This window comes from Opisthorchis viverrini, assembly GCF_000715545.1.
Source record: "Opisthorchis viverrini unplaced genomic scaffold opera_v5_105, whole genome shotgun sequence".
Lineage (NCBI taxonomy): Eukaryota > Metazoa > Platyhelminthes > Trematoda > Opisthorchiida > Opisthorchiidae > Opisthorchis > Opisthorchis viverrini.
The window spans coordinates 407,276-432,914 of NW_008751759.1; the positions used below are offsets into that span (position 1 = coordinate 407,276).

Here is a 25,639-nt window from a genome sequence, read left to right on the forward strand (position 1 = left end):
AAGTACAGCAGACCTGAGTAATCACTGTTAAGGCACGACACCCTCATGGTGCGAAATGCTGGAAGGGTCGTTTTGCTGAGCCGCTCGCCCTCCGAACTTCCCTTGACAGGCAAACTGGATTTGACTGTTGAGTTCGGGGAAACACTGCTGCCGGATGAAAATTCGTGCAACATACAGATGTTTTGTCTAAACAGTGTATTATAAATAAATTTCAATGAAAAGCATAAGTATGGCAGTTATCATGCAAATCCGTCTATTTTTCCCAGCTTAGGTGCGTGTGGACGCCTTTCGTTTTAATGTATCAATTTTGACCCCTGTTGAGTCTCGCGGTCTCTGGCTGCGGGTACATTATCTCCTTGATGCCGTCATGTCCCTTGCTTACCTTAAAAACGGTGCTCCTATTTTCGAGGACCCTGCATACGAAGATTGCGAACTCATCCAATTTCGTCTGACGGATTCCGCTCTGCGTGGATTCGAGCGACTGGCTGCAACACTCGTAGGTTTGGTTGTGTCGTCCACGCAACTCGTTCCCATTTTAGGGGGCGCAATCATTCAAACTATCTGTCACTGATAAACAGAAGGTATCCTGATAAGTTAAAGTGGCCTGATTTATCCATGTAGTGCTTCATATTGCCGCTGCAGGGCCGCTCAAATACATTTACGTTTACTTTGAGCAACCTCACTGGTGCAACCGATGGATCTACGGAGTGTTTACGAATCAACAAGTACTTCGTTTTTCCGTAACAATAATTTTTAGTGGAAAAATATTTTCTCTCGGGACGGCGAGCACCAGAATCACGGTGAACGCCAAGGAGGATAGTTTCTCAATGGCGAAAGAAAGGATGGTACAGCTGGAGGATGGAACCAAGAAGCAGCAAACTAAAGAACTGAATATGTGCAAGCGCCAGTCCTCCAAAGCAAAAAATAGGCTTCAGCATAAGCTTGATTCCGAAAAGTCCAAAGGGAACCGGGCTGAGCATATCAAACCCCGGTTACCTTCGAGCACCAATGCAGTGGATTCTCCACTTTCCTCATCCAACGGCCAGATACAAACCACTAGCCCCGGTGGACCTGTGGGCTGTGGGCCCAGCCCCCCTATTCCCAATCAAGCGGTCTTCAGCCGTTCCCTAAGGTACGCTTACCTGGAACGTTGGTATTCAGCAACTCGTAATCTGCTGACAGATAGGGAGTTAGGGCCACCGGTATAAAATGCTATCGCATTCTTGTGATTCTGGATCTTTCAGGTTGTTTCATCCCGTCCTGTCTTGTTGCATGTCCTAGGCCTCCTTTAGCTTGAGCTCAGCAGCATTTCCGCCGTGGTTGGTGATATCCTCAAGTTCTTTGCACTTGCGCAGATATTTGCGTTCTGCAAGGGTACGGCGGAGTTTGAAAAATTTCTAACGTCTTGGGGCTTACTATGCAGAAATTGCTGCATATGGTTGGCTTGCCCCAGTTACGAGTACATCTGTCAACGCCTGCGCATAATCAACGAAAAGCTTTTCGCGCGTACCCGAATATCCTATTGTGGCCTATGTAAACTCGAATGAGCCAAGTGGGCGGCTACACCCAATGCGTTTTTCTGTACAGCGACTGGTCTCAGCGTGGTCATCATCATCATGGACAGCATGACGTCAGAGTTCAAAACGGATGCTTCGCTGCCGTATAACCATGATTCATTTGAATGTCTTATTGCGAAAAAAAGGATAAAGGTGGATGGGGAATGGCCTTACTACAATTATACCGAGGTGCCTACTCATGCAGGCGATCTGGATAGCAACTTATAACAAGGACGCCACTGACATCGATTGGCAGCCATATCTTGCAATGTTTCCTTCCAGGTGCAGTGGGGATCACCCGGTCCCTATACTGGTAGGCGAGTAGAGCCGATAACCCGAACGTTTCGTAATCTTCTCCATACCCCTCTACCTGGTCAAGGGTCGGCTACCTCTCTGCTTCTACCACTCTGAGTTGGGCACGAAAAACAGCACTCTACGGCAAATGAGGGCTCGGCATGCGCAACACATGGCCTAACCAACGCAGATTCTGGTAATGGACACATTCGTCAATCGAATTTCCTGCTTGCACATCCGAAAATTCGATTTCCAATTATTTGGTTGCGGATTCTCCGACATCAGCCCACACGAGCTATGGTCCTAAGATAAAAATTGTCGAACACCTGAAGACGTCTCAGTTCCGCTGCTCGAACAGGCTAATTCTCAGCCATACAGCAAAACAGCGCATACGGTAGCCTGATACACACACCCCTTGAGATTCAGGAAATGCCGCTTTTGATGCCATAGGTGTCTCAAATGACCAAATTTGAACCGAGCCTTGCAGATTCGTGCGTTGACCTCATCTGTCACACTAAAATCAGAACTAATACAACCCCCAAGGTATGTAAAACGCTCCACGATTTCCAGTACCTCTCCCTGGATTGTAAGTGACTTGTCCAGTGACTGCATTTCCGAGAGCATAACCTTACACTTTGTGGGTGCAAAGTGCATACCAAAGGGTGGGACGACTTTGGTCACATCATCCACCGCCTTCTCTTAGAAGACGAGAACGCTGCCGTTTGCATATTCCTGATCGACAAGGTTTTCGTCAGAGGATATGTGAATACTGGGGTTCTGAAGATCTTTCAGCACTCGTGCGATTGTTTCATCGACCACGAAATTAAACAAGAATGGAGAAAGTGGGCATCCCTGACGGACACCACTCTGTGTACGGAAGTATTTGGAGAACTTTTTGTCTACTCTCACGCGTCCGGAAGTCGGAGAATACAAATACACTTGGCTTTTCGCCAAGTGCTTCTATCCGGCTCTGGATTTTCGTGTGATCCAAAGTCAGAGCTAATTTTCCTGAAGTCTATTTGCACACGTTTCGTTTATCTCGACCTCAGTTTCAGTTGCCATTACAACAGTCAATGAGTAATACAATCCATTCCCACGCGCCCCACATGGCCTAACAAGCGCAGCTGGTTATGCTCTCGAACCAGCATATTTCCGCTTTCTGGAAAGCAATTTTCGGATCCGTTTTAACCGATTATGCTCACAGTCCTTCACGGACATCCTACGAACGATTCAGACACGACAGCGAGTAGGATATTGCCATGTTGCCCAACCCTAGACGGGGAAAGTCGATATGCAGAAGTCGGTTTCGAACCACACTTCCCGGCCAGTAAATTCGCGCTTGAACCACTGAGCCACCTCGCCACAGCGGTTATTGTCCATGTCTCACGATTGCTTGGAAGTAGGGACTATGTTATTCGGTACGCCGCAAATTTTGCCTGCTACCAAATACTGATTGTTACAGACACGTTTCTGAAGTTTTCTGGATCTGAACATAGCCACAGATATTCACGAGTTCAGCTTTCTATCGACCTTTCGGTCGCTAGTTATAGTGCTGTCTTGATAGCAGAATTGGGAACGACACGCTTTCCCACCACGGTTAAATTCCGTGTGATAAATTTCGATGCTCACCAGTAACACTCCGAAAAATGCGAAGTGTTTTTTGAAATATTCCTGTCTAGGCTTGGGCACCCTGGCAGATTCTCATCCCTCTTGCTTCCTTCGGTTGTTATGGCAGTTAGACACTGAAACGGTCGCAGCTGGACAATTATTATTATTACATAGGGATACTTTTTGTTGCAGACTCAGACACTGTCGTTTTTCGCTGCAATTCCGCTTCGGAATGTGCCAGTTAGACCCAGTCGTCAGCATAAATAACATGCGTACTTCTTACCCATGCAACATTCCTCTGGTTAGGTGTTCCGTATTTAATGGGTCACAATCAAGACGATACTGGATAGTCTTACCACCTATACTTTGGAACTTCGACCCGCATGTTGCTGTCATGCCAACTGGATAAAGTTGACGATATAGTACTGTCACGTTTCGCCTCCTCTCCATGTCCGTTTGAAAATCTGAGACGTAGTTTCACAATATTGAACGTTAACCTTCATCGTAGAGGGCAGAGATTGGCGTTTGACTGAATTCGCGCTTTTATCTTGAACGGGGACGAGATGGCCCAAGTAGTTAGAGCGCGAATTTACTGACCGGAAGGTCCGTGGTTCGAACCCGACCTCTGCCTCTCTTTTCTACTGTCTAAGCTTGGACAACTTGGCAGTATCCCAGCCCTCGTGCTTCCTTCGGGTGGCATGGCAGCTAGGCACCGGAGGGGTGTTACAGCTAAACGATGGGCTCTCTACATTTCATCCCTGCCCGACTTTTTCCATATACCCATATACTACCCAGTTAGTAGCGCCTTCTTGGTTAACCAACCTGTTGGGCCGCCAGTCTGTTCATCTTATTCCAACCTCAACTGTGGTCGACATGTCAATCGCTGTATGTAACTTTGGGCACCTCGGCAGTGGTTTTCACTTTCACACTGATACAAACGAGATGGTACACTGTGCCTTCTCGTATGTTACCTCTCTGACTGCATCTGCTCGCACCTCAAAAGATGGTTCCTGTGATATTTGCTCCCACAGCCTCCGGTACATGTTAGATTTTTGCCTCTGGGCTGTGGTTGCATTTGCTTGAGTGAGTGGGTATAATGAGTGGTTAGCCGTATTCGGGTTTTGCGGTGCGACAACAACACTGAACGACTGCTGATTGTTTACTAGCTAGTTTGAAAAATTCCAACCATTGTTACCCGAGGCTGATTCGGGAATCGGTTTCTGTTGAGGTAGTCTCTAAATAGCTATTTGACATATCCACATCCAGCAAAATCTCTGCGGCATGCCTTTCGTAAGGCCCACAATTAATTGGTGAGGACATCCTTAAGCACAAGCACCCGTCAAGGTGGGCGTTACTGCCGTGGAAGTCAACCGAAAACACTAGTACAGTCAACCAATGACCGAGTAAGCTTACTGGCTAGGTCATGAAGCTGTTTGGAATATCCGTTGTTCCAAGTCAACCTTGGTCTCTTGGTGCCCTTGTTTGGGCTTGCGCAGCCCCGCAGTATCCCCTCGTTCTGCCTTCGGGTTGTCAATGACAGAATGGTTGTACATGCTGTCATTGACAACCCGAAGGCAGAACGAGGGGATACTGCGGGGCTTCGGGTTGTATGACAGCCACGCTCCGAAAGTGTCCCAGCTATATTCTCTGCTATACGGTCGAGTTTTTTGGTATCCATTCTATCTGCGGTATCCGCCCTTGGGAAAAAGGCAGCCATTTTCACTGAAGCTACACGGTGCTGGACCACTTGAGCTTCATTACCTTCCAACTAAATGTACTTGTTGGAAAATTCTGTGATGCATGAGGATAAGAGAGTGAGACGGTTTAGTGTTAGTCATACGGGATACCTACAGCTATCCTCAGACAATCTGGACGGATGGCGCAATTGGTACTGGCATCGCTTCTTTGGCATCATGGAAGGCAGGTCGAACTCGCGTCACTCAAGTTTTTCCTAACACTTCCCTCGATTGAACCATAGATCGCACACGTCGGCCTGTTGCACCCGGAATCCGGTACGGAATTCCGCGCATGACTAAACCGCTGCAGTTTTTGATCCTAGATGCAATGAAGTAAGCATTCGAACGTTCTGCTAATCTTACCGCAACTTCAGTGACGTCAACCCACACCAGCATTGTTTTTTAGACGTCGGAGATCAGATGCTTGAAGGCGCCGTCATCAGGAGACTGGACCTTATCGCGTGGTGAGACTCTGTGTACCTCCATGACCCACTGAGCTTTACTGGGAATTGTACCTTTGGAACTCATGCCAGTCTGACGAACACATTATCTTGGTTCCCCATACTAGTGCTTGGATCATATCTGGCGACTTAATCTTTAAAAATATCTGTACACCAACCACCATTGTCTCTCGGTCAGGTTTTCAAGCCAAACGCTTTGGTCGAGTACCTTAAGCGTCCTGTATGGGCGCTCTGGGTACTATCCCAGTCCACCTAAAACTATGAGTCACACGACTGTGAATGATGTTCAGTTTTCCTTGCTTTCTTTCCTAAGGCTTCATGTAAGCATGACAGTCAAGCGCCAGTTTGCAGTACTGGTGTATTGCTGTCAATGATGGTGATAATCTCGTCTCATCAGCTGGGTAGCCTTACTTGCTGCATACAAATGAGTGGTGGACTGAAACAGGTTACTGTTGACGCCTTCCTTTTACTCCCAAATATTCTTCCTTTCCTCCTTATGTGACTGTCAGCGATGTCCCCCTAGGTCCATTCTTAAGGACTTACAGATCCGTTCGCCTTCCACTGACAGGAAGCGCAACGTCTACTTTTAACTCGACTATCAGTTCAGCTGACTGCCTTTTACACTGGAACAAGGTAGTTAACAAGCTGCTTTTGCATCTACTGTGGATTTGCTTTGTATTGATGTGTGCCATCTCTTTGAAACGAGAATTCATGACCCAAGTGCGCTTGTTAACCCCCCCCCCCATTTCCGCTCGCTTCCGGTTTCGTGCCCCTGATGATCCATAGGTACGATGCAGCTGGCTCTACTGGGCTTGGTATTGTTCTAAGTCACCGAGCTTAAGTGTCTGCTCGAAAAGTTATCTGTTATGAATGGTTATCTTCTTATCTTCATAGACAGCGTAACATCAGTGTTCAACACTGATACCTCACTGCCGTGCAACTATAACTTGTGCGAAAGTCTTATTGTGAAGAAAACCATAAAAGTGGAAGAAATTTAGTGCTAGCTCACCACAATCATTCCCAGTTGTCTACACCTCAAGGCACTGAGTCAGGCGGTCTGGACAGAGACAGGATACAAGAACGCCGCTGACATCATATCTTGCGGCTTCTCCAACCCGGCATGTGGTGGATCACGCGGTCCTCATCTTAGATGGCGGGTCGCACCGGTCGCAACCAGACTTCTCGTAATCGCTTTCACCTTGACTCTCTGCCGGGTCAAAAGTTGACCATTTCTCTCTTGCACCAGCAAACGGCGGTCGATAGTTCGGCATGTGCAATACATGGCTTGGCCAACGCAAATTCTAGTGATGAACACATTCCCCGATGGAAGTCGTCGCCTCTTGATTCTCGTTTCGAATTCGCTGACAGGCCTACACGAGCTATGGCTATGTGACAACAGTGGTCGAAGAGTTTAAGGCGTCTCAGTTCTGCTGCCCGAAGAGCCCACATTTAACCGCCATACAACAAAACAGCCCGTACACATGTACCTTGAAATTCATGGATATACCGCTTTAGAGTCATAGGTGTTTCAAATTAACAGACGCCACCCGAGCCTGGGAGATCCGTGCGTTCACCTCATCCGGCCAACTACGATTGGAACTAAAGCAACTTAAGATGCCTTAAACGCTCCACAACTTCGAGTATCTCTCCATGGATTGTAAATGGCGTGTTCAGTGACTACATGTCCAGAGGTATGGCCTTGCACTTTGTGATTACAAAGAGTATGCCAGGGACAAGATGATACTCTCCTCTGTGTGTTTCATTCAGCATCGTCTGTGAGAGTATTCCGTGAACACGCTGACAATCATCGCCTGTTCAGTAAATCTGTTTACGTCCTAGGAGACTAGCTCCATTACCGTCAATGACAGTTTTACGGCGCCTTATTATGGCAGGTTAAGGGCTTCTGAGACTCTTGTGTGGTCGCCTTGTGCTGGAATCGAAACGTACATAAACGGTGAAAGATCGGAGCTTACCATAGACCTTCGCACCACTAACTTCAGAAACGACCAAAGCCGCTTGGTCATGTGTCCCCTGTAGGCGAGCCAACCTTCAACAAACAGCACACCGTCGCCAGCTATACATGGTGCGAGTGTTACCAGTTGTAGGCCGTTCCGAAAAACCCACATGGGTTCGGATCAGGCACTTGTTGCCTCTAGTTGCATTTTTCGGGGTGCTCCAGATGCACACACCTCACCAGGCCATCGAGAAGCAAGCCCATGAAAACCACCCACTGAAGGTTTTTTTGGAAAAAAAGTCCAAATGGTTCAGCTGTAACATACTTTTGGTGTCTTGTTGCCATGCCACCCGAAGGAAGCATGAGGGCTGGGATAATGCCAGGTTTCCTGAGCATAAACAGGGGAAGTCGAAAGGTAGAGGTCGGGTTCGAACCACGGACCTTCGGGTCAGTAAATTCAAGCTCTAACCACAGCCATCTTGCCCCTTTCGGACAGTGCGTCTTTCGATACTGACTTACTGGAAACTACTATCCGCAACTCTGCGAGGTGTCCGGGACTTTGATTGTGGAATGGCGTAACCAACTACATTTAAGCCCCGGATCTCACGCGTGGCCCTGGATAGTCTCCTGTCAGCGAAACTTTGGAACAAAAAGAATTCTCTGATATGCAGTAAAAGAGTGTTTGGACCGTTGGACACAGTACTTCGAATGACAATTCAGTCGACCACTTGCCATCTCAAATCCCTGAATGCCGGTCGTGAACAGAAAGATGGGTTGTGAACGTAGGGCACTCTTCAGCTTCAGATGTATCCCAGTGTATATCTCTACTCAAGCGTCATCGTGCTCCTGGGACTAACTTTCACTCGCTCAGTTTAAGGACGCCGGTGACTTCAAACAATGTATGTCTAGCCTATTTGCCTCTATCTAGGATAAAAAGACTATCTCTCACGATAGTGATCGTCTTCAAAAAGGAGGATCGGTTTTACTCCCGTTGTAACAAGGCTTCTGGGGTCACTGATGCTTCACTGCCGTACATATTACAACGGCACATGATTCCTTGACCCATGACTATCAAGTGGGATTTCGATCGGGTCGGTGCTGCGTTGTACGGCGGTGAAGCATCAGTATCAACACTCGTGTGGCTGTTCTGATGATGTTAACGATGGTGACAATGACACGTTTGCACAGCAGGAGATGCCCCACAATTTCATTAATATCATGTGCTGTTTGTATGCGCGCAATTGTGGACGTGTGAGAATCTATGGGAAGTTCTTCAAAAGCCCTCTTACAAGCGTTGTGTCCCACGAGGATGTCCGTAACGTTTAAGTTCGTCATTTATGAAGTACTGAGGCGAATTTCGCCATGTCTCCGAACTCCCGGTGTTTTGGTCTCTCCAAGCGAAAACCCTGGCGATCTGCAAATGCAGATGACATTGTTCACCAGTCGAGATGACATCGTTCGGGCGTTTTTAGGGCGATAAGTGGAGCGTAGTGATGGGTGCAACGTCTAATCAAATTACGCAGTTCTGTGAATTATCTAGCCACTAGAATAACAGTTCTTCATGGTCAACCTGAGGGTGTCTCCGAAGACGCTGGAGACTCTGCTTACCTTCCAGAGCTCCATTATAGATAGGATGTCCGAGTGAATAACAGTTGATGACCGCCGGAACCGTTGCTGATTATTGTCAGTGGTGCTTCATTTGTGAAAGATTTTCGAGTGGCCTAAGCTGGAGCAAGTTTTCGGTGTGCCTAAAGTTATTTAGTGCCTACTTATTCAGTCCCCTGGACACGTAAGGCCGGTCAGTCACATTTTGGGTGCCTGAATGGTGCGTTTACAACTGGCGTCTGCAGAGGAATAACAAGTGGGATGAGATGGTGTTAGAGCACGATTTTGCTGACAAGAGGCTTCCGATGATCAGCCAAATGAATCAAATGGAAAAACCCGCGAACGTTCCCGGAATTTCTCATATACCAGTATCTACATGACTACTCATTCGAGTTGGGTTATGGGCGCGTTCAGGAGCAATCTGTCGCCGGACTTCTAGCAAAACTAATGTTTGGATGAGGTTGAGTGGATCGGACTGCGGGCAGAAATCCTGGCTTTTAGTAGCACTTTGGCTACTTGTTTCCACGATCAATAATAGTTTTGGTAGCCGTCGTTCCAATACGTTGCACGTAATCGAGCCAGCGCGGTTGGTGCTGGATGTTTTCCGCAACTGGATTACCTGCTACATATTCAACTACCCGCCTTCCCCCTACTTTGTTACGAATTAGTCGACGTCATCCGAGGCCAGCGCTTCTGAGAAATCGGTGGTAAAAAACCTGGGAACCCCACAAATCATCTACTTTCAGAGACTCCGTATTGCAACCCTACATCAGCACGGCTGTAGCCTCATATACTCAATATTTGAAATGCCACAATTGACACATTGGCGAATGTGATTCGGGCACTGACTTTTCAAGCAGCTACGAAGATATGTCACACTTTCCCGAAAATCACCGGCGCGTATGCTTGAAGTGCATGCGGCATATCCAGTGACTGCATATTCTGGGGCATTCCTGCGCACTTTGTAGGTGCGAAACGCATGCTAGAATTGGTATGGTGGCGATCAGTTTATTCAATACTCCGCCTGTACGTTGTGTTCGTCCTCAAATATCAGGACAACATCTCAATCCAAACCACTAGCGACAATTTGTACACCGGGATTTTAAAGCCCAGCGTCCGGCTCATTAAATTCCTCGGTGATGAAATCGAACCAGAATGGAGAGAGTGCACCTAATTGCTGGACACCATTCCGTGTTAGTGGCTCTAAGGAAACCGTATCACCACACCCTCCAAAGTATGTGAATATTAGGGTCGGATTAGGTCGATCTCATGGCATCTACTGAGCAAACAAGATATGGTCAATGCAGCTCTCACACAGTCGAAATCTCATTTGGTGCTCACTGGTCGAGGTCTCGAGGTGAAGAATCAGGGACACCAGGTGTCGTGTCACAACGGGAGTCATGCTATTAGCCTGTTGGTGGGTCCACTGCGGTGTCACATTGCAATTCGTACTGTTGTGTAGATGTGAAACATTGCCACTTTGTGCCGAATGTAGCAGATTGCCTTCGACTATCCGCACATGCATGATTGGAGCACCATACTCCAGACGCTAAAGTATTCTGCGTGACAAGTCGTCTAGTGATACAACCTCACCGGTTGCGCTGGCTTCAAGACTGCTTGTTCAGACAGGCGTCAAGATTCCATCGCTACTGGAGTTAAAGAAAGCCGCAGGTGAGTTGGCCACTGTAGAATTTATATGTGCAGGGACCTCAGACAATGGCCGCCAGAACCGCCTAACTCATATACACGTTTCGTAGTTCAAAAGCGAACTATGTCCGCTTGAACCGTTTGGCTGTCATCTGCCGATATACAGTTCAAACCTTCCGTGCCTTGCGGGTTACGCAATTCGAATCCAACCATGATATATTGTTGGAACAGACCAGTCGTCGACTTTGAAGAATTGCCATTGCAACCAACGCCATAATGTAGTAGGCCCATGGACAATGGAGTTCGCGGTAACTCAGTGGTTATGGCGCCAAGCTACTGAACGGAGGATCCGTGGTTTGCACTTAATCATGGCTAATTGCTCTTGTTTAGGTGCGAGGATACTGGCGGTATCTCCCTTTAGTAATCGTTCAGTTGTAACACCCTTTCGGTGCCTAGCTACCATGCCACCCGAAGGAAGCACGAGTGCTGGGATATTGCCAGGTTGCCCAAGCCTAGACATGAGATGACGAGATGCAGAGCTCGGGTTCGAACCATTGACCTTCCGGTCTTACCACTGAGCCATCTCGCCCCCCACATCTCACCTTGAGTTCCATCTGGGTGACGTGGCACCCATGCGGTGAAAAAGTTATTTCAGGGTGGCAACTGTCAGGAAAAAAAGCACCAACAATTTGCTCACCACCCGGAAAGGTGGGCCGACCATCTGGAAGAGGAGTTTTGCTGGACTCCTGTAGTGCGACTCGTTGGGACCACGCATACTGTTGAATGGCGCGTGAATTTTGATAGTCCACTGAAAGGAAGTAGCCCTCCTGCGATGCTAGGGTCCCTAACCATTCTTTTCTCTCCCCGGATTACCCATCCGGGGAGATATGACCAGATGATCTATCGAGGGCGAGTTACCTTTTCTGAACGCGGTCTGGTCTGCATCAACATTCGTCTAATGTCCCATCAGATCATTCCGATTGTCAAGCATGCTGAGACTGTGCGCAGCGCCATGTTTCTGACCTATTAAGTACGACAAATTTAACCGCGGCAGCGGTTGACAGCCAAATTGATGCTTCCGGCGAAGCGCCCACTTTTCTCGGCATTTTCTCTTCATCCTAGATAATTTGGAAGAAATTCGTCAACCTATAAACAAAGGATTCGCCATCTTTCTTGGAGAGCACAAAGTGCAAGTCACTTCAACCAAATGCGCTGAAGCCATGAACTTTCACAGTGAACTTCTGTTGTCCACATTTCATTCAGATTCATATGGCCCTTCCAGCGGTTGAGTTTTTGTGGGTTGCCCCAACTGTCCTTCAAAGTGTTCAGTCCATCATTCGAGGCGACGTTTCTGTGAAGAAACTGATGTCCCATCGATTTTGGAGTTCTCCTCACTACCATGTGCTAGCTAGAATAGAGTGTCACTCTTTTCCCGTGCAAAAACTTTTCCCATTTCTTGAACCTACGCCCAACATCATAATCGTTGCTGGCATTAATGACAACTGCTGTTCGTGGCGAAATCTATTGTTCATTGGGGCTTATAAGGGCCAACAACGGCCTGCTGTCCATGCTCATCGCTTCTTTCCCCTTCCGATCGTCATCCAAATATCGCTGTCGTGCGCTATTCTTATGGAAGTTATTCAGCCGACTCCACTCGATGTTGTCATGCAAGAGACACCCTACAGGTGGCGAACTCAATGCATCAGCCGGTGTATTCCCGATGGACAGCGAATTGTTATGCATACTCGTAAGGGCGAGATGGCCGAAGTGGTTAGAGCGCGGGTTACTAACCTGAAGGTCCGCGGTTCGAATCCGACCTCCGCCACTCGACTTCCCCTGTCTAGGCTTGGGCAACCTGGCAGTATCCCAGCCCTCGTGCTTCCTTCGGGTTGCATGGCAGCTAGGCACCGGAAGGGTGCTACAGCTGAACGCTTTATGCATACTCGTACAATAGAGTTGTCAAATTCAAGTGGTGTATCCCAAACTGATTGAAAATCTTTTATCGAATCCCTGTGCTGGTAGCTGATTTCCAGATAACCCGAGATAACCCACGAGTGGTTCGCATTAGATGGCCTCCAGATGTCATGGTGTGAGTGCTTATGTTTAATACGAACCATAAACAGTTGATGTTCACATGACTGAAGAGATTTCCGTTGTACCTGTCGTGGGCGTCAGGTCCCAATTGGTCACCAATGAATGAATGTCTGGTGGTGTAGGCACCTCGTAATGATTGTGTTAAGCTAGCACTAAGTCCCTTCCCCGTCCACCTTTATTCTTTTCTTTACAATAAGGCTTTCAAATAAGTCATGGCTGTACGGCAGTGAAGCATTGGTGTTGAGCACTGATGTCATGCTGTCGTTGATGATGATGATGATGACAAAATCACGATACCTGCATTTCTCACTGACCAAAAAAAGAACCCTTTCGGTGCCTACCTGCCATGCCACCCAGGGGAAGCACGAGGGCTACGATACTGCCACGTTGTCCAAGCCAAACAGAGGAAGTCGAGATGTGGAGGTCGGGTTCGAACCACAGACCTTCCGATCCATATCCTTCCACTGACCGAAACAGTCGTGACTGATCCCGACAGAAGCTATCTTCCTCAGTCTGAGCTCCCCATCCTTACTCAGGGGATGGCATGCCGGGGGGAACACGTTTATGTTCTTACATCCCTGTCTAAGCGCACTATACGTCCTCAGCTCGTAACTACCTCGTAATATGGTTTTCCGCAGTTCGAAGACAGTTCGTCGGATTGTTCCCGGTTGAGGTTCTTGGCAAGCTTAAACAGTGGCGACCAGCTAGTGGGGTCCGCAGGATCACGGCAGCGGAGAAGATTGATTACAACGTCAAGGGGGTCGCTTTAAGTCGGGTATTTCACAATGAAATATCACATCATAGCTCGTTTCTGTGCATCTTGTGTATGGGAGTTATGCACTTTTTTTGGGATGGACTCATTCCCAGAGACCTCTTTATCACAGTCCAGACACACTAAAGCAGCCAAATAGGAACAAAGCGCTCATGATAACTTGTTTACTTCCAGGGGCCGTGATTGGTAATATTCGTCCGCTTCTGAGAAACACTCTGTCTAGAGGGGTCTGTTCGAAGCTGTGATTGTAGAGGTTTTTGAGCCTACACCTGATAGCTAACGCGTGTGGTGTAAACAGCATTTTTTTATTTTCCGTACTAGTCTACCAAATTACCTATTGTCACAGGAGAGAAACCGGGGTGACTACTGCACTATTTATTTTCCGCTTTTTCTTTATTCCCACCAGGGAGCGTGTTATCCATATTCTGGCTTTACGTCCCTACGGAAGGGCAGAGCTGTTGCTTCGTTTGCAACGTGACGGCTTATCTCAGGTGCAGAAGGATCAGCTAGATGGTCTGCTCCCCAAGTTGGTCGGNGTTCAGCCTATGCCCTTTCACCTTCTGTCGTTGGTGAACTCGATCCACAATGGCCTGGGTACACTGCTACGGAGAGGAGCCGAATATTGTCACTCAAGGTACCGCAATATTCTCCGCCGATTCTGGTTTACCATGCTGAGTTCCGTCTGTACATTGTATTCACAAAAGGCACAAGGTTTGCTGTATAACCCTATGGTTTTACTGCGTGGATGGTAGCGAGGCCAACAGTCATATCTTGGTCAATAGCTGGATAGGCCGGGATTTAAGAAACGCTTAACCTTTCTCGCCGGAGTGGCATGGTAGTTGATTGTCTTGAATGCTCGCTTTCCTATTATCAGATCAGTGGTAACGGGCGGCAGGTGACCTACAGGAAACCTAAAAGATCTCGCGTGACGCCTTTTTTCGGAATGGATATGATCTGTTCTACCAACATCTGGTTACTTCTGAAGCCCATACATTCTTGATTACCACTTCTGAGTGCGTATTACAGAATAAATAAACAACATTATCAATATTCAGCTGGCATCAACGCCCGGTGTACTTGATTTATCCCGTGTAGACTAGGATAATCTGACTGAACGACATATTCAGTTAGTGAATATCGCATTACCTACTTCCGAATTTGCCATTATTACTCATGTCTTGTAATCACGTGACCTGGAGATTATGGTGATCGTCTGAAACGACTGATACTGTTTGGATTTTGAACTCGTTTTCTATACCTTATCTAAGCAGTTAATCCGCTCTGTCACATGTCATTTGATACAAATGTGATTGTCCTATACTCGACTTGAATATTGCAACATGTGCACGCCCTGATATTGCCGTTCTGGCGTTAAGAACATTCCACTGGAGCGTGCTTAGGACTTTGTTAAAATCCTAGTTCACACACTTCATGCTGCTTACTTCCCATGAGAAAAACTTGCCCTCTACCTATTTGTGATCTGTTTGTTTTTAAGAGCAATGTTTCATTCAAACTTTCCACAGGAGTCCAAGCGGGTTCCCTCCCCTTCCTACACCGATTCTCCTCCGGCTAACAGGTCTCACACCCCATCCCCGGTTAATCCCCCTTCTTCTTGTTCGGGCGAGCCGGAGGATCAATTTGCCCGACGCCCAACACGAGCCAGTGCGCCCCTAGCCCCTCATCCGTTAAGCCGAAAGATTGCAGCTCTCAACCTACTTTCCAGTGGAGTTGAAGAGAGGGAGGTCGCATCGCGCATTGGCGTCAGCCCTGAGTTGCTTCACCAATGGCGTGCTAGTGAGCAGGAGCTTCGAGAGGTTAGCACCTATACTATTTAACTAGCTATCGTATATCAAACATTCCACATTCCTATTGCAAAATTTTTGACCCCGTTGACAGCGGACGGTTTCAACGGAACTCACATGATCCTACTGGGCGAAAGTAGTAGTTCGTATATCGTTGCTTCAGGCGACTATAGACTGTTTTCACCAAGAAAACAACTTTGGTGAAGCTGACTAAACGGTCAAAACGTATCAGTTCCAGTTCTGTTTGTCTGTTAATTTTTATCGATCGTCTTCATTGTGTGCGCTGGACATTTAATAACGTTCAATTAACATGAACCTAGAATGTGTCATTGAATGTCATCGTTGGCGCAAGTCTAATGCAGTGTTCCCGATCTCGTAGCATATGTTCGGACTTACACCAACAGCCACTACCTAATAATCGTACCAAATAGGCATTGAAGCCCAACCCAACCCTGGCATCTCCACTTTTCCTACACCTTCCGGTGCCTAGCTGCCCAGCCACTCGAAGGTTGCACGAGGCCTGGGGTACCGCCAGGTTGCCCAAGCCTTGACAGGGGAAGTCGAGAGGCAGAGGTAGGTTTCGAACCACGGGCCTTCCGGTCAGTAAATTCACGATCTAACCACTTGAGTATCTTGCCCACTTAAGAACCCCCATGTACAGCCACTGTAGTTCCATTTTGGATTTTAATAAAAGCACATCTTCCTTTGCAACCTTTGCGTGATTTTTACCGAAAACCACACGACATTGGATGCAATATACGTCGAGCAACAGAACCGAAAGACACAACATTCCGTCGTGTGGATCTTAGACCCATAGTTTGTTGGGAGATTTGGAATTACATCTTTGGGCGTTTGGCCGGGTGACCATACAGCCTCCTGACAGCTCAACGACGTCCAGTTCCTGTCTGTCTTTTCTTTCAGCCCACACTATTGCAGCTCATTTTATCGTTTGTTAGTGCAATCACTGGTTTTATTTAATTTTCAGTTTTGTTACCTACCATTATTTCCTTCCTTTCCAGCGCCACAGACGTTTAAACTCCCACCGGACACCTTCAGAATCTCACACTAGTCCAGTCGCCGGTGTGTGTACGTCATCCGACAAACCTGCGCGGCCTGTCACTCTGCCACTTACAGAATCCCAACAAAGCAATCCCATCGCTTCAACCAGGACTGCCGTCCCGTCCACGATCTCCCCAGTAACCGATATTCGCATTTCTCCTCCCAAACGAGCCCGTGCCGATAACCTGTCCAACCCGCTGCCTCACTCCAACGACCCGGAATTCAACACCATTGTAAAGGCATCCAAATCCCAAAACATTCATGCTGCCGCATCTAAAGTGCGCGCTGCGGCTAATGCCAACACGCCGTCACAGGCAACTAGTGTAGATGCCACTCTCCCGACTTCGGTTCGCCAGAGTCATTCGGACATCAGCACGCGATTTAATCCAACCGGTGATCAGTCACGTTCTCTTTCTCCGTCTTCTAGTCTACATCACGATTCCCTCCATCCTAGCCTGTACTTGCATTCGCGCCCGTCCCAGTTCTGTCCCCTCAGTGTGGGTGGTGGTACAGGCGGCGGTGGCGGTGGTGGCATTGGGAGTGAGGGCGAAAGCGCCTCCCACACGCCTTGCTCCAACGTCAGCTCCGGTGGCTCAACCGATGGCACCACAGCCGCTGCGAATCCATTCTCGTCGGGACCGGGAAGACTGGATACTAATGGCTGTTTCATCGATCGTACCGGTCGCACACGACCCATACTACCTCTGTCTGTAACGTGCGATTTGGATATGGTTACCGATCATCCTGTCGAACCGCTTCACGAGACTTACCCACTGTCCGGTAAGCCTTAAAATTGTCGTCATCGGTTAATGTGCATTTCACATTTTGTGCGGGGTGCGCAGCCTTCGTTGAAATATTACATAGTTTGTGGGGGCGGTAGGTAGTGTTGTGGTCAATGATACTGACTGATTTTTTTAAGGCTTCCTTTATTATTCGGCGACACGACTCGGCGCTGTGTTTCAAGCATTGTGTTCGACTGTCGGTGGCGTCCCCGCCCACCCATAACAAGTTGACAACGGCCGTGTTGCTTGTTCGTAATCGAATTGTTCACTATTCGCGTCAACTGTCAAACAGAATTCGATCATTTTTGAACCTCAGCCTAGGCTGTGCTGCTGCTGAGTGTCATAGGTTGTAGTATGCACATGGCTAGCGTTCACCATCCCTTTATGTCTCACAGTTTTTCTGAGGTTTTTGATTGCACNAGATCGATTTTCGTCAGCTAACCTTAGTTCGTGATCTGGTCTCTGCCAAAGTAATTGGTATAGGTAATTGTGTATAGTAATCAGCCCAAAGAAGCACCTTCGAAGGAAGAGGCCGCATACCCCGTTCCCCATTGTGGTCTAGTTTGTGTGAAGCGTTGGATATTGTAACAATAGTGTACAACAAATGAGCCCAAGGGTTTAGGTACTGGATCCTCGGTGGAGATCTGTTGCTCAAATCCACCATTTACTTTTCGCTTGATCCTGTCTGTGGTTGGGCAACTAAACTTGTCCGCTCCGCGAGAAGAATAGTCCTTGGTGACTGGTGAGAGAGGGTAATCTTAAAGGCGTTGTAATCAAGCAGGATCCCTCTTTACAACTTGTGCCGACTAAATTATTAATAAGACTGGTCATGCCAAATTCCAAATATAGCTTCTGTCTAAGAGGCTCGAGTGGACTGATCCGGTATCTGACGGCTACCAATAGTTGCCTTCATCTCAAAATTTTGTCGATTCGCGTAGACACTTTCATCCACGAATGCTTACCTTGGCACTTTACCTTAGTAGCGACCAACATATCATAGTGTTGGCACGTGAGTTCGGTGCACTGTGCGGCCCCGAAGACAACCGGCAACAGCTCAGTCCTTGGGTGCTATGCCTCTTTCGCTGGCATTCAGTGATGTGTCATCTCCAAATCCAACTGCATGTGTTTCGCCTTGGGTTGGACTCCACTTGTTTCGCATTTCCGTGCAAAATGAATGCACCATGTCAGCCTATTCATGTTGTCATCCGCTGGCGTCATTGTGAACAGGTGTTATGATCCACTGTAGCTTCGATTGTCTTTTACTCTCTCTTAGTTAAAGGGCTACTACTTCATTTTACTTTCTATGCGTTGCCATTCTTCACTCAGTTTTCCTATTTGGACGCTCTTTCTGTACTCAGTCATGGATGTGTTGACCGGTTACCATGGCTGTGTTTGATGTGTTGAACTATTCAGACTCTGGCCCGAGTCTAGTTGAGCATGACCTAACCGTCTCTTTGTACACCTATCCCACGGCCGGGTGTACTTTGTGCACTAGGTGTACTTTACGGTTATTCGTTGCCTGATAGACCAACGCTCAGTTTTTCGCTAATTTCTGTCCTTATCAATGTTGGGGTGTTACTATCACACCTTACCACTGCCCCTCTTTGGCACCTCGTTCTTCAAGATCTTAGTGAGCCTCCAACAACCAAACCTCGGATGGACTCGACCAATGCACCTGCCGTCGGGTTCGAGCATTCCTGGTCTGTCGAACTCTCACCTCAGATGTCGGAGATTGAACGGTGCGTGTGGCTTCCTAGTGTTTTGTCCCCTGTTCCATTTACCTGAATATTCTTCGCGGTGATTTAAGGATTTCGTCTTTTGTGTCTACAATTGTTATTATGTTTTTTTTCGTTGTGTAAACTCTTTGAAAACGGCGGCCTCATGCACGTTTTCCAGTTGCACCCCTTCGTGTGCAGTTCAAAAACGATAAGCTTCCTTGTTCAACCACGGGGTCCGATTTCAACTGAAGCATTGTATCGGTGGTACTCAGAAATTTCATGTGCTTTGCTTATATTTAGCCATTTGCACTGATTAGGCCCGGTACTTCATTTGTCGACTCGAATAAACGACTCATTCGTGTGGTTTTCTCGGAGCAAATGTGCAGCGCGAATACTGTCACATGTTGCTATCCGACCGATTCTAAAAGGTTCGAATTTCAGTCACTCCCTTCCCCTGTATGATGGTTCATCTCGATGCATGGTTTATATTGGCTGGAGTGAGCTGGACCCTACCGAAGAGCACACTGATGAGCCTCGAAATCAGGCGATGCGCTATGTAGGCTTCTTCGTACGTCACCCATGATTGCTATTTGGATGCCGGTCCTATTGTTTATGCGATCTAGTGTCCCCAATGCAGAACACACTCACCTATTCAGCAGTGTGTCCTTCTTTGACTCATCTATATGCCTTTGTCTCTAAGGCGCCGGTTTATTAATAGCTGACTAAGTTGGCTACAGTGCCTTTTCCCATTCGTGTTGACTTCTGCCTGCTATAGCCGATCTCCTCATTCATTTAAATGTCAAATTTTGAGTCAACTGAGCCTGTCCTGAGTGTTTTGAAATGGGTGTTTTGGAGACATGAGGCAGTTCAAGCCGTGGATTCTTCCAGCAAAACTTACGGGGATCGGATCCGCAATACGGGGAGTGTCTTTTCACCATGCCGAGCAGACCTGGGACTGCTGACGGCTAATTGCAAAGTGGTGGGAATTTCTGGACAAGTAGCTCCAAGGTTGAGTGCCACTTTCCGAATGGGCTTTCCACACCACCTGATTCACAAGGCGTAGTCGTCGGGGCTTTCTGGAAGCTTTGTCCGGAGCAAGTAATTAGAAACTCTGATCCACTAGTGTGTGGAAACAGCGGTAACCTGAGGGTGTGACGAGTAACTTGTGTGTGCGTGTGTCTGCTAATGCGCACAAGCGCTTATCAAGTTGCATGGGGCTCGGTAAAATAAGGTTAATCTGGGCGTATTGCTCACCTCAATCATAGTCCACAGTTAAGTGATTGGAGCGCACAGCTTTCCAGATGGGTCTTAAATCTATCTACTTGTAGTTCCAATGTTTTCCTCGGGTTCTGACACTGAGAATGGACTGATGATCCTTATGGCTTGTAAGTGACACCAAGGGCAAACCTGTGTGACCAACTTACATAGTCTGGAATTCGGTGTGTGTCGATATCACGGGGTGACAGTGGGTCACTTTTAGCACCCATTTGGGGTTCATTATTCGGAAAGCTCAGTTATTCGTAAACGGGAGGCTTTGCTGGAGCAAGTTGAAAAAGAAAACCTTGATGCAAAAATACAATGAATGCGTACTTCACGTTTCCCTGTGCGGTGCTGGATCTTATCATGATGAGCAAATTTGTCAGATGCAGTGTGCTGATTAGCCTCTCAACCTGCTTCTGGGTTATGGTCGCCACTGGATGCACTTGAAGATCAATAAAGTGTGTGTGTGTGCTGGTGTTCTGATTCCGGAATCTGGTCTGATCATCGGTCTACACCCTACATGAACCACCTTTATCTTCGCACTGTGTAATCATTTAACAATCACGCGCCTTTTCTATGATTCCGTGTGGACCATTTCACAATCCTTCTCGTCTTTCACCACAACGCTCTTCATGCACGTTGTGCCCCGCTCTAAATTCATCGCTCGAGATGACCTATCCAAGTGGAGCGGGAGGCAGCTATACCTGTTTTTCAGATCAGTGTAATGGTACAATTTCGCACCTTACTTAATGCTCTGTATCCGAATCCTCTCACTCCCCGCCATCTATAATCTGTACCCGAACGTATCGGCTTACGAGGTAGTCATCATCATCAGCTGTAAAAACCGCGTGTACAGCTGCCACAGCTTCGTTCATCGATGATTTGGGGGGAGGGGGTAGATAACTACCCGTTAGAAGTGTTCGCTGATATAAATGATGCGTAAATACAAGGGTGTCAATGGACGTTTCATTTGGGGAGATCGAGAGGAGAGCTATGCGTGCTTAGATGCACGAGCCCCATTAAGGATCATGTCTGACAATGTATCTAACCATTGATGTGTCCCATGTCTCATCGGGGTCCCCATCGAGGAAGCTGAGTTCTCTGCCAATAGCTTCCATATGTCCCTACCAAGTCATTGTCGGACCTCCCCTGACTCGTGGCTGTGCGAAAAGAGCTCTTGGAGGAGGTCGGTCAACTGGTAAACGAAGCCCATGACCAAGCCGTTGCAGACTGAAGTGTGAGCAGTTCATCTTTTGTGGGCGAATTATTCCTTGCATTCGACTTGCTTGAGCATTATTTTCCCGCGGTTCCCACCAGGCTCGGGCAATGCTCCGAAGGCATCAGTGGTCAAACACCGAAAGTTTTCTGACGTTCTCAGCCAGCGGGCCAGGTTTTTTTTACCCGTACAATAATATGGAGCGCACCGCAGCACTCTAAACTTGACCCTTGATGGATAAGCTGGTATCACTTGCATACCACAGGTGATGCAGGTTCACAAAAGCCAATCCGAATGGAAATGTCATCTTTGGCTAGACCAACCAGTTTGCCCCCTACCTCGTCCGCAAACATAAGATTATGGTTTGGGCCCATCCAGTCCTGCAAGAGCAGTTCGCAAGTGTGAATCCCCTGCCGAACCATGAGGCAGAACGACTCATTTATTTTCGAGAAATACACTCATCTGCAAATCAATTTAGTTTTCACGGGAGGCTCAATTGAATCTCTCGTTTATGATGTTCTACAACTGAATGTGCTGCACACAAGCCACCTCGTGTTTCAGTTGGCACGATATTCAAGATATCGCAGTATATTTTCATAAAGAGTTTTCATCAAAGAGTTTTCAGCTTGTGTGTGAGTAGTTTCCTTTATGAAGACTCATTTATTTATTTATAACTTTGAACTACAATAGTGTCAGTGCCAAGATGGAGGTACTAGTATCCACTGGAGTGTTACAACATTGCAACAGTATCGTGGCACGTTCGGTTCCCCAATGAGGGAGGACTGGAGACCCAAGGAATTTCACGTGTTCAAACACATCCCGTTCGTTGAATATACTGACTGCTGCTAGTGTGAGCGTCCGTTACTGAGAGGTTGCTATCCTGCCGTCTGATTTTTTTGGTGGTCACAATAAAAAGGTTTTGTAGCGATTTTCTTAAATGAGACTGGAATTAATTCGAAATTCGCGGGAACTTTGAGGCCCCTGAACGAAGGCAAAATAAACTCTTCATACAACTTGTTTGAATAAACTTTTTGCTGCACTGGTGCGGTTCATCTCCTGTAAAGACATAACCTTCAAGTTTCGCACCTGGCGGAGCTCATGAGTGTTGCGTATTCTCAGCTGTATGGGTATTTGAACTCCATGATATGATCTCGGCATCCCTGATGTATCCGTCCGCTGCTGTTCCGTTCACTAACGTGTATCAAAGCTCATGTCACTTTGAGACATTGGCGAGGAGACAATTGAAACGTGTTTGCAGGAGACCCTCTTTTTCTAACCCATAACCGGTCCACTACACCGGCGTCTAATCGACGTTCCGGTCTTCCAGACCCCGTGACAACTCTGAAGATAATACAGACGTCCCAAAAGAATGGGTATCAAGCGATGCAAATTGTCTAGACTAAGCTAGACAGAAGAGATCAGTTTTACCCTTTCAGAACGTGTAGCTTTACGTGTAGGTTTTACCTGGCGAACTCCTTTTTTTCTATCTGGACTTATTCTCTCAGTACCGTTGATGTTATGATAACAGGACCGACTGGTTTTACTTTGCTGGTTTTGGACACACATCCTTTTGATCTGATTTTTTCGTGGGTTCAGATTTACTTAAATATTCAATCCCCAACCTACTGTTTACTCATCCTTCCCGTACCACAGGTTATACCCGACAATTTCCAAGACTGAACAAGTTGAGCTGTATCGCGCGGAGTTCCAGTCAACCTACCCCACCTATTTACGCATGTACAACTCATTTCCGGACATTTGGCGTGGAATAAGCAACTTGCACAACCGTGTTTTGGATGCGGCTGGGACCGATGGTTGGGATAGTCCAACTGTGGCGCGGTTGGCGGAAGAGTTGGACAGTTTACTGGGTCGTACACGCACCGCGAAATACCAAGATGATCTAGCCCAACTTACCCTCATCTCCTACAAGTTGCGGTTACTGAAACGTCGGCTGGCAGAGGCAAGGATGAGTCAGGTACTGCCCCAAGAAACCACGACAACTGACATTGAACATGTGGAATCGTCCAAAGTGCAGTCTCATCGGACAGGCAAAGAGGATACCGGGGTTAATCACCTAAACTCGATGACGCTCAACAAGGCGAGGGTTGCACGGAAGCGACCTTCTAATCCTCACAGTTCCAAGATGGGATCTGAGCATTTGGGCGGAGCAGGAGACGGAGTTCCAGTCTACTGAGTGTCATGTTCTCTCATTTTCTTGAGGCACTTGGTTTTCGACTGTTGCTCTTATTCAAACCTTGTTTCCACGGCGCCAACGAACAGAGAATTCAGCATGAACTCGGTTACTTTTGTGGTGGTCTGTGGTTTTTGTGATGTCACGTTGGTTGTTCGATTTCCAAGCGTGCAGAGAATGAGGCCTCATCACTTCCAACCTACCCCCCCCCACCCCCGTCACCAATCACGTTCTGTTCTGTGTCATTCCTAAGGAGACTCACTCGATTCTTCTTCCACCTCAGAAATTCAACGGTTTTCTCTTTTGTATTATGAATATTAAACCAGCATACGTACAACGTGTGTATTCCGTAGGGCTTTCGATCACACTCCACTCCTGTGCTTTGCATGTATACTGTGTTCCACTTCTCTCATCGTGTCCTACTCAGCCACCTGTTCACTGGTGGCTACATCGAACCTCGTTAACAATTTATTTATTTATCCAATTACTTATTTAGTTATTTGGTTGCTGTTCTCATTCGAAAGAAAACTTGTGTACAGGACACGGGGACTGTTGTATCTCCAACGTGGTGGCGTGATGAACTCCGTTTTGCAATTCTGTCTTCATTCCTAGCCCATCCGGTGATGCTAATGGTGGCAATGTTCGTACGTGATTTATATATATATTTTTTTGTTTCTCGAATCCGATCCAACAATCCCTTTTGCACACTCACCTTACAATCCAGGGTCGTCTGTTTTGTTGGGTAAACAACAGACGTGTTTTCTCTCTCTGTCTCTAATACAAACCCTTGTCAAACCGTATTATTTCAAGCTCCCCACCAGTCTGCGATGGGGCTCGTCGAACCCTTTGTAATCTCTACCACTGTGGTTGTCTTTCCGGGCTGATCTCCGGGGTCCGTCCATTATCCATCCTTTTCAAACTCTTGTTTGCACAAGGAAAAATAAAAACGCCATGCTGGTCGCGTCATACAACCATGTACACAAGCACGCATTGACCCAGTAACAAAAAAAAACCCTCTCCGTCAGTAATACGGTTCTACACAACCAGCGCATCAATGTCTTTCTTTTGTTGCCTATAAGATTCATTCCGCTGCTGCAAGTGATTTACTCTAGATCTTCGTTGTTGTTGTTGTCGTCGACCGCGGTCAGAACGATGTCCAGTTGTCTACCATGATTTTGTCTCTGTTCTCCATACCATATCCTCACTCTATCTGACTTGTCGATCATATCTCACTAAAACGGTCGACGGTGGTCCTCGCTCCCCGACGCTATTTTGAGCCAACTCTTATTGGATGATGTTCTCCTTCCACTTTGACCTTCACCTTTCAGGACATCCACCAACCATTTTTCTTTCTTTCCTCATCGCTGACCACAATCTCAGAATCATGTATTTTGTGCTTATGCTTGCCTTTTCCGACTACTCACTTGTCTCTCTCTCTCTCTCTGTCTGTCTGTCTCTACTCACAGTCCTAACACGCATGATGACCAAGTCAGGTCAAAGTTTAATCAACAGTCTGTGCCACATTTGTGGTTGAGCGCTACCATTAGACCTATTCTGGGATAGTTCACTTTTTGCTTCTGTTGGGCGGTGGTGCAATTTTCGGCAGGTTCCTAGCTAGCCATAGTTTCTGTCTGAGGTTCCTTGGGCAAACTGGAGGTGTCTCAGTCCGGTGCTTCCTTCGGTTGGCGTGGCAGCCAGGCACCGAAGATGTTATAGCTAGGCTACTATTCTTAGTATTATTACTTGCTCTATGTATGTGAGACGCGATCTGTTTCTATTGGATTTCTAAGCAAAGGACCCTTTGCCCCACCACTGATTGTTCTACACGCTTGGCCCGAACTCAATACCATTGTCATCGGTGCACAACTTTTCCATATTTGTAAA

The 25,639-nt window shown here is 47.3% G+C and overlaps 1 protein-coding gene across 1 annotated transcript; it reads left to right on the forward strand.

The window, feature by feature from the left end:
- Positions 1 to 367: 367 nt before the first annotated feature.
- On the forward strand, positions 368 to 25,315 carry T265_05456 (hypothetical protein; the record flags this gene model as incomplete). Its single annotated transcript, XM_009170467.1, has 8 exons — positions 368 to 500; positions 643 to 1,132; positions 10,794 to 10,885; positions 14,219 to 14,438; positions 15,304 to 15,541; positions 16,549 to 17,368; positions 18,995 to 19,109; positions 23,218 to 25,315. 8 exons carry the CDS (start codon positions 368 to 370, stop codon positions 23,756 to 23,758), a joined length of 2,649 nt encoding a protein of 882 aa, XP_009168731.1.
- Between the last annotated feature and the right edge of the window lie 324 nt (positions 25,316 to 25,639).